The sequence below is a fragment of the Saimiri boliviensis genome, chromosome 14 (genome assembly GCF_048565385.1).
Source record: "Saimiri boliviensis isolate mSaiBol1 chromosome 14, mSaiBol1.pri, whole genome shotgun sequence".
In the NCBI taxonomy this organism is placed as follows: domain Eukaryota; kingdom Metazoa; phylum Chordata; class Mammalia; order Primates; family Cebidae; genus Saimiri; species Saimiri boliviensis.
Window position 1 is genome coordinate 37,224,352 of NC_133462.1, and position 12,219 is coordinate 37,236,570.

At 48.5% G+C, this 12,219-nt stretch overlaps 1 protein-coding gene across 2 annotated transcripts; it reads right to left on the reverse strand.

The window, feature by feature from the left end:
- Positions 1 to 2,940: 2,940 nt before the first annotated feature.
- Positions 2,941 to 6,881, reverse strand: UBL5 (ubiquitin like 5). 2 transcript variants are annotated; one of them, XM_039465603.2, is made up of 5 exons: positions 6,775 to 6,881; positions 6,368 to 6,484; positions 5,466 to 5,549; positions 5,267 to 5,304; positions 2,941 to 3,094 (listed from the first exon to the last, which is right to left on the reverse strand). In XM_039465603.2, exons 2-5 carry the CDS (start codon positions 6,421 to 6,423, stop codon positions 3,051 to 3,053), a joined length of 222 nt encoding a protein of 73 aa, XP_039321537.1. In that variant the 5' UTR covers positions 6,424 to 6,484; positions 6,775 to 6,881; the 3' UTR covers positions 2,941 to 3,050. The 2 variants fall into 2 exon arrangements, with proteins under 2 accessions (XP_039321537.1, XP_010347924.1); XM_010349622.3 differs by having other exon boundaries at positions 6,368 to 6,434; positions 6,775 to 6,875.
- Between the last annotated feature and the right edge of the window lie 5,338 nt (positions 6,882 to 12,219).

Below are 12,219 nucleotides of genomic sequence, written 5' to 3' on the forward strand. Positions count from 1 at the left end.
TCCCAGCTACTTGGGAGGCTGAGGCAGAATTGCTTGAACACGGGAGACGGAGGTTGCAGTGAGCCAAGATCGTGCTGCTGCAATAGACACTAGGGAACAAGAGTGAAACTCCATCCCCCCCACCAAAAAAAAAATTAAGTTTTAATAGAACATTTTGAGTTTTTTTCAAGCTTGTATTAGCATAATAATAAAGATACTTTTTTAAAAAGATAATTTTAGACATGGGGGAGTTGCAAAAGCAGTAGGGTTTTCAGGTACCCTTCACCCAGCCCTCCCTAATACTGGCAACTAAATAATAGAAAGAAGTTCTCAATCAGTAGCAATTTTGTTTCCCAAGGGACTTCTGGCAACATCTTGATATATTTTTGGTTGTTACAACAAACTCAGTTTCAAGCAGGAGATGCTACTGGCTACTGGCATCTAGTATTAGATGCCAAGGATGCTGCTAACATCCTTCAAGACACAGCCCCCACAAAAAGAATTATCCAATGCAAGGGCTGGGAGTGGTGGCTTACACCTGTAATCCAGGGCTTTAGGAGGCCAAGGCAGGAGGATCACTTGAGCCCAGAGTTTGAGACCAGCCTTGGCAACATGGCAAGACCCTATCTCTACAAAAATTCAGTGGGTGTGGTGGCCAGTGCCTGTAATCCCAACTACTTGGGAGGCTGAGGTGGGACAATCTCTTGAGTCTAGGAGTTAAGAGGCTGCAATTAGCAGTGATCTTTCCACTGCACTCCAGCCTGGATGACAGAGTGAGAATCTGCCTAAAAAAAAAAAAAAAAAAAAAAAAAAAAAATCCAACCCAAAGTATCAACAATGCCAAAGCTCAGAAACCTTGCCATAAAATATAAAATAAGTATAGACACTGAGAAACCAGTATCAGGCTAGGCGCAGTGGCTCACACCTTTAATCCAGACACTTTGGGAGGCCAAGACCAAGGTGGATCACGAGGTCAGGAGTTCAAGAGCAGCCTGGCCAAGATGGTGAAACCCCATCTCTAATTAAAAAAATACAAAAATTAGCTGGGTGCAGTGGCAGGCACCTGGTCTCTACAACACAAAAATTGGCTGGGTGCAGTGGCAGCTGCCTGTAATCCCAGCTGCTTGGGAGTTTGAGGCAGAATGACTTGGACCCGGGAGGCAGAGGTTGCAGTGAGCCGAGACTGCACCACTGCATTCCAGCCTGAGTGATAGAGTGAGACTCCATTTAAAAAACTAAATAAACAAATAATAAATAAATTAATAAAACAGGACAGGAGCAAGGTTGACACAAAGAACTGTTGCCAGGGGAATAGAGGAGGTACAATTGGTCTCATCTACCACACTTAAAAGGAACACAGTGAATAACATTATGTGCCAGGCATCCTGCTATTCTAATTCATGATCTCATTGAGATGTAGGTGCCATGGTAGTGCTCCTTTTTAGAGGAGGAAGGTGAGGGTGTCAGGGCCTGAATCCCATTGCTAAGGATCAATCAAAATTCAAATCTAGATGGTCTGACTCTTGAGGCTGGGCTCATGTAGCCACATTTACAGTGCCATACTGCCTCACTGTCTACTATTACCTTATTTTTGTCTTGATGACTCATGCCTATAATCTCAGTACTTTGGGAGGCGAAGGCTGGAGGATCATCTGAGGCCAGGAGTTCAAGACCATCCTGGGCAACATAAGGAGACCCTGTCTCTACAAAAAAAATTAAAAATGCCAAGTGAGGTGGCTCACACCTGTAATCCCAGCACTTTGGGAGGCCAAGTTGGTTGGATGACTTGAGGTCAGGAGTTTGAGACCAGCCTGGCCAACATGATGAAACCCCATCTCTGCCAGGCACAGTGGCTCACACCTGCAATCCCAATAATTTGGGAGGCTTAGGTGGGCAGATCACCTGAGGTCGGGAGTTCAAGACCAGCCTGACCAACATGGAGAAACCCCATCTCTGCTAAAAATATAAAATTAGCTGAGCGTGATGGCTCCCAGCTACTTGGGAGGCTGAGGCAAGAGAATCGCTTGAACCCTGGAGGGAGAGGTTGTGGTGAGCTGAGATCGTACCTGCACTCCAGCCTGGGTGACAGAACAAGACTGTCCCCCCAAAAAATTAAAAATTAGCAGGTGTGGCTAGGCATGGTAGCTCATGCCTATAATCCCAGCATTTTGGGAGGCTGAAGCAGGTAGATCATGAGGTCAAGAAATGGAGACCATCCTGGCCACCATGGTGAAACCCCGTCTCTACTAAAAATACAAAAATTAGCTGGGTGTGGTGGTGTGCGCCTGTAGTCCCAGCTACTCAGGAGGCTGGGGCAGGAGAATTGCTTGAACCCGGGAGGCGGAAATTGCAGTAAGCCAAGACGTCTCAAAAGAAAAAAAAAAAATTAGCAGGCTCCCAGCTACTTGGGAGGCTGATTCAGGAGGATTGTGTGAGTCCAGTTCAGGGCTGCAGTGAGCTATGATCGAGCCACTGCATTCCATCCTGGGTGACAGAGTAAGACCCTGTCAGAAAACAAAAGAAAAAAAAGGTGCCAGGAACTGTGGATGCTTAAACATGCTTTCAGCTCATCTACACCTCCTCACAATATGCCAATGAAAGCAGACGTGCCTAGGGTCAGTCAGCTGTTTGGTAGCAGAGTTGACATTCCACACATGGTCTGTGTGATTTCAGAATCTGTATTCCTAACAATTATATTTATTGTCATTACCTGGAAGCTTTTTGATCTATTAGGGTAACTATAATCCTAGGGCCTGTTGACCTTCACACACCCACAGCAAACCCCAGAGCTCTCTTTGGGCTCCCACAGACTCCCAGCCTGCTGATCTACTCTGCTATCATGGATCCAGTTGATTTGGAACCCTTATTTTAGCAGATGCACATTGATGATACAGAGATGACCAAACAGCAACCGATCTACCCATCACTAGACAGCTCTCATGCAAAGAAACAACAACAAAGCAACATCTAAGTCTTTATTAAGGTGAGTTTTTACAAACAAGCATCTATCCCAGTGTGGGGGATGAGGACGGGAGAGGAGGGTGGGGCAGCAGGAAGATGAGAATTCTCATCTATTGATAATAAAGCTCCAGGTTCATCCCATCGTGGATTTCATCTGAAGGAAAGGTGTTAAGGAATCCTGACTCTGTGTTCCATCCCCACCCCTTTCATTCATTCACAGCTGAGTTAGGGTGGCCTAAGGTCTCAGCTCAAGGCTAAAAAAAAAAGCCCATTTTGGACTGGGCCATTTTCATTTGGAGAGAACTGAAACTTTACAAAAAAATTTCTGGGCCAGGCGTGGTGGTTCACGCCTCTAATCCAAGCACTTTGGAAGCCAAGGCGGGCGGATCACCCGAAGTCGGGAGTTCAAGACCAGCCTGACCAACATGGTGAAACCCCGTCTTTTAAAAAAAAAAAATAGCCGGGCGTGGTGGCTCACGCCTGTAATCCCAGCACTTTGGGAGGCCGAGGCGGGTGGATCATGAGGTCGAGAGATCGAGACCATCCTGGTCAACATGGTGAAACCCCGTCTCTACTAAAAATACAAAAAATTAGCTGGGCGTGGTGGCGCGTGCCTGTAATCCCAGCTACTCAGGAGGCTGAGGCAGGAGAATTGCCTGAACCCAGGAGGCGGAGGTTGCAGTGAGCCGAGATCGCGCCATTGCACTCCAGCCTGGGTAACAAGAGCAAAACTCCATCTCAAAAAATAAATAAATAAATAAATAAATAAATAAATTTTTTCTATTAAAAAAAAAAAAATTCTGGCCAGGTGCGGTGGCTCAAACCTGTAATCCCAGCACTTTGGGAGGCCGAGGCGGGGGGATCACAAGGTCAAGAGATCGAGACCATCCTGGTCAACGTGGTGAAACCCCGTCTCTACTAAAAATACAAAAAATCAGGCCGGGCGCAGTGGCTCAGCCTGTAATCCCAGCACTTTGGGAGGCTGAGGCGGGTGGATCACAAGGTCAAGAGATCGAGACCATCCTGGTCAACATGGTGAAATCCCGTCTCTACTAAAAATACAAAAAAGTAGCTGGGCATGGTGGCGCGTGCCTGTAATCCCAGCTACTCAGGAGGCTGAGGCAGGAGAATTGCCTGAACCCAGGAGGCGGAGGTTGCGGTGAGCTGAGATCGCGCCATTGCACTCCAGCCTGGGTAACAAGAGCGAAACTCCGTCTCAAAAAAAAAAAAAAAAAAAAAAATACAAAAAATCAGCTGGGTATGGTGGCATGTGCCTGTAATCCCAGCTACTCAGGAGGCTGAGGCAGGAGAATTGCCTGAACCCGGGAGGCGGAGGTTGCAGTGAGCCGAGATTGCGCCATTGCACTCCAGCCTGGGTAACAAGAGCGAAACTCCGTCTCAAAAAAAAAAAAAAAAAAAAAAAAAAAAAATTCTGGCTGGGCACTGTGGCTCACACCTGTAATTCTAGCACTTTGGGATGCCAAGGCATGGATCACTTGACATCAGGAGTTTGAGACCAGTCTGGACAACACGGTGAAACCCCATCTCTACTAAAAATACAAAAAATTAGCTGGGCGTGGTGGCAGGCGCCTGTAATACCAGCTACTCGGGAGGCTGAGACAAGAGAATTGCTTGAACCCAAGAAGTAGAGGCTGCAGTGAGCCAAGATTGCGCCACTGCACTCCAGCCTGGGCAACAAGAGCAAAACTCTCTCTCAAAAAAAAAAAAAAAAGTTTCCGTTCCTTCTAAGCCAGGCCCAATAGCTCATACCTACAATCCCAGCACTTTGGGAGGACATAGCAGGAGGATCACTTGAGGCCAAACATGGTGGAACCCCATCTCTACTAAAAATACAAAAACTAGCAGGGAGTGGTGGCACATGTCTGTAATCCCAGCTTCTTGGGAGGATGAGGCAGAATTGCTTGAACCCAGAAGGCAGAGGTTGCAGTGAGCCAAGATCTCACCACTGCACTCCAGCCTGGGCAACAGAGCGAGACTGTCTCAAAACACTAAATAAATAAAATAAGGTTCTGTACCTTCTGCACAATAGATATGCCTGAGTCTCACTCCACCTTGACCTACTGTCCAGCACTCAGGCAGAACTCAAAAATAAGTATTTTGATATTGAAGCCAAAATATTTCACCAGTCAACCACCCTCCTCCCCAACCAAATAATTACCTAGATCCCATTTTCTAAGGGCTCACCAAGTGCCACATATTAAGTTAAACACTTAATATGCATAATGTCATGCAGAGTTTAGTTTTGAACAAAGATAACCGAGGCTGGGTATGTAGATGCTGCCTCAAAAAGTCACACAAAGGATACAGTCCCCCAGAGACACGTGGTCCTTAAAAATCGTGTACCTAAGGAAAAGAAACCTTTAAGGGATAAGGCTAAAGAGGCTCTTCAGCCTGGAGGCAGATTGAGGGTAGCGAGTTTAAGTAAAGAGCTGCCTGCAGCGCTCCCACAACCAAAACCTTCAGGCCTCGACCGGTCCACCCCATGGCTCTACCACTGCACTCACCACTTCTTCAGGACAATCTTGTTCCAACGGGTGCCAGTTTGGGCTGCAATCAGCTTCTTAAGGTCCCCGATGGTATCATCCGTGCTGGGCGCAGAGGAGTTAAGGCAAATGGGAGCGGTAGAACAAGGAAGGGGACATTCTGGGGCTTAATACTATCTGCCACAACCCCATCCCCCACTTCTCCCCTTTTTTTTTTTTTTTTTTTTTGAGACGGAGTTTCGCTCTTGTTACCCAGGCTGGAGTGCAGTGGCGCGATCTCGGCTCACCGCAACCTCCACCTCCCGGGTTCAGGCAATATTCTTGCCTCAGCCTCCTGAGTAGCTGGGATTACAGGCACGCGCCACCATGCCCAGCTAATTTTTTGTATTTTTTTAGTAGAGACGGGGTTTCACCATGTTGACCAGGATGGTCTCGATCTCTTGACCTCGTGATCCACCCGCCTCGGCCTCCCAAAGTGCTGGGATTACAGGCTTGAGCCACCGCGCCCGGCCTGTTTTTTGTTTTTGTTTTTGTTTTTGTTTTTGAGACGGAGTCTCCCCCTGTCGCCAGGTTGGAATGCAGTGGCACGATCTCGGCTCACTGCAAACTCCGCCTCCCGGGTTCAAGTGATTTTCGTCTCAGCCTCCCAAGTAGCTGGGACTACAGGCGTTTGCCAACACGCCCAGCTAATTTTTGTATTTTTAGTAGAGACGGGATTTCACCATATTGGCCAGGCTGGTCTCAATCTCTTAACCCCGTGATCAGCCCGCCTCGGCCTACCGAAGTGCTGGGATTACAGGGTCAACCACCGCGCCCGGCCTCTCCCGGGTTTAACTAAAACCCTCTGACAACACAGATTGAGTTGCCCGCCTCACGTCAAGCACCCCTGCGGAAACCACTGCCTCTCGCCTGCCAGTGGATACTTGCATTTAACGCGGACCTTCTTCCCCAGACGGTCGTTGCAAACAACCTCGATCATCCTAGCTGGAGCTACACAGGAGCGCGGGGGTGGGAGGCAGCAGAGTCAGAGTTTCAGGGATCTGTCAGGCCAAGAAGCACCAGCTTACAAGTCTCCCAATCCCAGGCCCTAAAAATCCCTATTACTGAGCCTTCCATTCTGCCCCCAATCCCCCGGACTCGAATACTCCCAGGCCCCAAATCCCGCGTCCCAAGACCGCGAACCCCAGGCAGCCGCGTCTCCGCTCCTTCTCGCCGCCAGAAGGCCCGGCCACAAAACTTCATGGCCTCACCTGCCACTGACCCCAGACCCTGGGTAGCGGGGTCGCGACAGCTTTCCCCGACTCCGGGCCTCTCCGCTTGACCCCCTCACCTCGAATCGCCTCGAAGCTGCCGACGCCACTAACTCTCCGTCTGAGCGCTGAATCCCGGCCGCAGTTAACGCTGGGAACCGGAAGCGGAAGTAAAAGTGCGGAGTCGGAAGCCCCACCCCTGGCCAGGGGGTGTGGTCAACACTGGGTCGAGTTCTTCCGTGTTTGTCGTAGGTAGTGCGCTTTCGGTGCCTAGGTACGGTTTCGGCGTCCCAAGCACGCCTTGGCAGGGGGACGCCTGTGGTAGGCGCACGGGGTAGAACCAGGGGCTTGGGCGGATGTGGGGACGGGGAAGGGGTGTGGAGCGAGAGCCAGAGGTCGGTGCCGGCTTCCAGCTCGTTTGAAGCCATTGTTCATTGCGGGGAGATTCGGTCGCATGGTGAGGACGCCAGAGGGTCCAGGGGTTCGGGGTGAGCTCCTCCTGATCCTGAGCCCGAAGCCTCTTGCTGCAGCTTCGAGGAGCGAGGGCGGAGGGTGGGAGATGCGAGTCCTGCAGTTATCCCTTCTGACCGCTTGGGCTCATTCAGGGCTGGGCCTCCTGAGCATTTTGCTCACCTCTGCCCTCTGGCCATCGCGTCCTCCGGGGATGTGGACTCCAGTCAGTAGGCGAAGCCTGATCCTGGACTAGACTCCACGCTGCCCAACGGCTGCTGTTACTTCATGGTGCCTCACAGTTCCAGGCTCTTGGTGTCCCGAGCAAGATTTGCACGAAACACAGAGAGGTGGCAAAGCAGCAACCTTAGTAAGCACAGTATACCAGTCTAAGTGGGAGAGCAGACTGACCTCTGCGAGATGAGATCACCCCCAGCTTGGTGTAGTTTGGTTCTTTTTATGGTTTTTTTTTTGTTTTGTTTTTTTCCTTCTCTTCCCAAGGCTGCCTAATCTCTAGCCAGTGTCTACCTTTTTGATTGATAGGTGTGTTGCTTAGTTACTTTGGCCTCTGTGCGCTTGAGGGCCGCCTCCATGCGTTAATTTTAAGTTCTTGCGTGATATACCCTCCATATGCATGAGCGCTAATGAGCTGATTATCATCCTTATGTTAAGCGTACTTTTTGTCTTTAATGCACTTACCTATCCCTGAAGAGCTGCCCCTTACTGCTTTGGTCTGGATTTTGCCGACCATGGGATCCTTGCTCAGTTTTTTATTTTCCTTTTGTTTTGGCTGCTCGGCTTCTGCCTTTTATCTTCCTTCTTGCTCACCCGCCCCTTCACCTTGCTTCTGCTCCCTACTTATTTTGCCCTTTATCCAGCTTTTAATTCCCTTTGCTATTCTTCCTTATTTTCCCTATTCTCGTGCCTGACTACCAGTCACCAACCTATATACCCGCGAGGAAGCTGGAAACTTTGCACAATTATACAATCTCCTGCATCTATATCTTCAGGGAGCACTTTGTACCAGATTCTGGGTTCGTGAGGGCCGGTGGGACAAGGTCACTCCTCCCTCAATTCAGTCAAACAGTTCATAAGCCAAAAAGTATCTGAAACAGGTCTCAGTAAATTGAGAGGTTTATGTAAACAGGGTTAAGGACATGCCTGGAAGAAAAGGAACACAAAACCCCAGGAACAATCTTTGATCCATGCTTTTTTCCAAATATGATTTTGAGGGCTTCAGTATTTAAAGGAGAAAAGAGGGCTGGAGGGGAAAGAGGGAGAGTATAGTCACATTACTGAATCCACATGAAGAATAGTCCATTCAGTATTCAGTTGGCACTCAGTAAATCCGCACTTTCCATAACATAAAGTAACCATATTGTGGCGATATCTGGCCTTTAAAAAAAAATTTTTTTTTTGAGACAGAGTCTCACTATGTCACCCAGGCTCAAGTGCAGCGGTGCTATCTCAGCTCATGGCAACCTCTGCCTCCTGGGTTCAAGAGATTTTCCTGCCTCAACCTCCCGAGTGGCTGGGATTACAGGTGCTCGCTACCATGCCCGACTAATTTGTGTGTGTGTGTGTGTGTGTGTGTGTGTGTGTGTTGTGTGTGTGTGTGTTTTGACAGAGTTTTGCTCTGTCACCCAGGCTGGAGTACATTGGCAGGTTCTCGTCTCACTGAAATCTCTGCTTTCTGGGTTCAAGCGTTTCTTTTGTCTCAGCCTCTCTGAGTAGCTGGAATTACAGGCATGCGTTACGACACCCAGCTAATTTTTGTATTTTTAGTAGAAATGGGGTTTCACCATATTGGCCAGGCTGGTTTCAAACTCCTGACCTTGTGAGCCGCCCTCTTTGGCCTCCCAAAGTGCTGGGATTACAGGCATGAGCCACCACCCCGAGCTTAATTTTTATATTTTTTTAGTAGAGATGAGGTTTCACGATGTTGGCCAGGCGGATCTCCAACTCCTGACCTCAGATGTTGTACCCGTCTGAGCCTCCCAAAGTGCTGGGATTACAGGAGTGAGCCACTGCACCAGCCAAAAATATTTTTTTTGACACAGAGTCTCGCTCTGTTGCCCAGAATGGAGTGCAGTGGCGTGATATCAGTTCACTGCAACCTCCACCTCCCGGGTTCAAGGGGTTCTCCTGCCTCAGCCTCCTAAGTAGCTGGAATTACAGGCACATGCCACCACACCTAGGTAATTTTTGTATTTTTAGTAGAGATGGGGTTTTACCATGTTGTCCAGGCTGGTCTCAAACTCCTGACCTCAAGTGATTCTCCTGACTCAACCTCCCAATGTGCTGGGATTACAGGCATGAGCCACCCTTGCTTATTATTTGCTTTTGAATGGCAGGATCCAGAAACGAAAACCTTTTAGTATTGTTGAAGTATACTGCTACAATGGTTTAAGAATTCTCTGGCCGGGCGCGGTGGCTCATGGCTGTAATCCCAGCACTTTGGGAGGCCGAGGCGGGTGGATCACGAGGTCAAGAGATCGAGACCATCCTGGTCAACATGGTGAAACCCTGTCTCTACTAAAAATACAAAAAATTAGCTGGGCATGGTGGCGCGTGCCTGTAATCCCAGCTACTCAGGAGGCTGAGGCAGGAGAATTGCCTGAACCCAGGAGGCGGAGGTTGCGGTGAGCTGAGATCGTGCCATTGCATTCCAGCCTGGGTAACAAGAGCGAAACTCCGTCTCAAAAAAAAAAAAAAAAAAAAAAAGAATTCCCACCCAATCCTTCCCCAAACCCTCCGGCCAGTCGCAGTGGCTCATGCCTGTAATCCTAGCACTCTGGGAGGCTGAGGCAGGTAGATCACCTGAGGTCAGGAGTTCAAGACCAGCCTGGCCAACATGGTGAAACCCTGTCTCTAGTAAAAATAAAATAATTAATTAATTAATTAATTTTAAAAGCCACACATAGTGGCATGCACCCATAAGTCCAGCTACTTGGGAAGCTGAGGTGTGAGAATCTCTTGAACCCGGGAGGTGGAGGTTACAGTGAGCTGAGATCCCACCCCTGCACTCCAACCTGGGTGACAGAGTGTGACTCTGTCCTCAAAAAAACAAAACCCTAGATCATCATACCCCTCTGCTCCAGGAGGTAGAGAACTGGGTTTTTAGCCTATTCTGGATAACTTCTGGAATTAAATCTCTCTACTTATTAAAGTTAGGGCTACCTGTATTACTAGTTATTCTTGGAATCTACCTTGGGGTTAAGCTAAACAATTTGTAACAAGTGCCCTTAATTCTGCCTCCCGGTAGAAAAGGGACCTAAACATTATACACTTCCATCATGTCAGTCTTTTTCATTCCACAATTCCCAGTTAATGCCTCCATCGCGCAGGAAGTATGCAGACTGGAGTCAGCGCCCCATTTTCCCTAGAAATGGAATGAAAAATTGACAGTGAGGAAATCTGTAATTGAAAATGTTAGTCCATGTTGAGAAACAGTCACTCTCTTCTGTTTTTCTTTTCTTTTCTTTCTTTTTCTTTCTTTTTTTTGGATGGAGTTTTGCTCTTGTTGCCCAGGCTGGAGTGCAATGGCGCGATCTCGGCTTACAGCAACCTCTGCCTCCTGGGTTCAAGCAATTCACATGCCTCAGCCATCCCAGTAGCTGGGATTACAAGTATGTGCCACCATGTCCAGCTAATTTTGTATTTTTGGTAGAGATGAGATTTCTCCATGTTGGTCAGGCTGGTCTTAAAGTCCCAACCTCAGGTGATCTGCCAGCCTCGACCTCCCAAAATATTTTTTGTATTTTAGTTAGAGACACGGTTTTACTGTGTTGCTCAGGCTGGTCTCAAACTCCTGAGCTCAGGTAATCCTCCTGCCTCAGCCTCCCAAAGTGCCAGGGTTACAGGCATGAGCCACTGCGCCCAACCTCTCTTCTGTTTTTTTATGCTAAGCTCTCATAATGCTTAACCTGTGTACTTTGCTTAAGAATTCCAGAAACTGGCCTTGAAAATCTAAATATAGGCTGGGCATGGTGGCTCACACCTGTAATTCTAGCACTTTGGGAGGCTGAGGCAGGATGATTACCTGAGCTGAGGAGTTTGAGACCAGCCTGGACAACACGGTGAAACCTCATCTCTACTAAAATACAAAAAATTAGCTGGGTGTGGTGGTGTGTGCTTGTAGTCCCAACTACTTGGGAGGCTGAGGCAGGAGAATTGCTTGAACCCAGGAGGCAGAGGTTGCAGTGAGCCCAGATTACGCCACTGCACTCCAGCCTGGGGGACAGAGCAAGACTCCATCTCCAAAAAAAAAAAAAAAAAGAACTAACAGCAACAAAAAAAGAAGATCTAAATATAGAACCAAGGTTGTGGAACCTCCCATCCCAGGGAAAGATTCCACGTTCCTGTTTTGGTCAAGCTGACACTCACCAGACAAGCAGGTGGTCCACTACTCAAAATAGTAATGGAAACTAGACATGCTGACCTATGCATCTAAACTCCCATGTCCTGACCCCCTAGCTGCAGCTGTAAGCTCGGTAGAGTACTCCTTTTCTTTCCTGTCTGTCTGGATGATTGTTGGAACACTCTGTAAGTTTCCCTAATAAAGGCTTTGGACTGATTGTTCTGGTAATTAGTGTTTCCTTGAAATTCTCACTGCCCCCCCGCCCCCCCCATCTTGGGATGATTTGAGTTCCTTTGTGGGAACCCCCCCTGCCTCTGCTTTTGGGGAGCTGTAGCCAGGATGAAACAGATTGGAAGGTCAAAAGTGAGCTGAGGGGGCTGATGTGCCTGAGGAAGTTTAGAAGCATCACATCTTTGCATTCTGTTAGAAATACCGGGTCACAGCACAGTGACTCACACTTGTAATCCCAGCACTTTGGGAGACCATGTCAGGCGGATCACTTGAGATCAAGAGTTCGAGACCAGCCTGGCCAATTGGTCAAAGCCCATCTCTACTAAAAATACAAAAATCAGCTCGGCATGGTGGTAGGTGTCTGTAATCCCAGCTATTTGGGAGGCTGAGGCAGGACAATTGCCTGAACCTGGGAGGCAGAGGTTGCAGTGAACTGAGATCGCACCACTGCACTCCAGCCTGGGTAACAGAGTGAGACTTCGTT

What these genes read in the sequence shown, in the direction of transcription:
- UBL5 (XM_039465603.2), bottom strand. Translation starts at nt 6,423, where the DNA reads ATGATCGAGGTTGTTTGCAACGACCGTCTGGGGAAGAAGGTCCGCGTT. An exon ending in AAGGTCCGCGTTAAATGCAA is followed by an intron (nt 5,550 to 6,367) that starts GTATCCACTGGC and finishes CTCTGCGCCCAG; the next exon opens with CACGGATGATACCATCGGGG. An exon ending in CCACGTGTCTCTGGGGGACT is followed by an intron (nt 3,095 to 5,266) that starts GTATCCTTTGTG and finishes CCTTTCCTTCAG; the next exon opens with ATGAAATCCACGATGGGATG.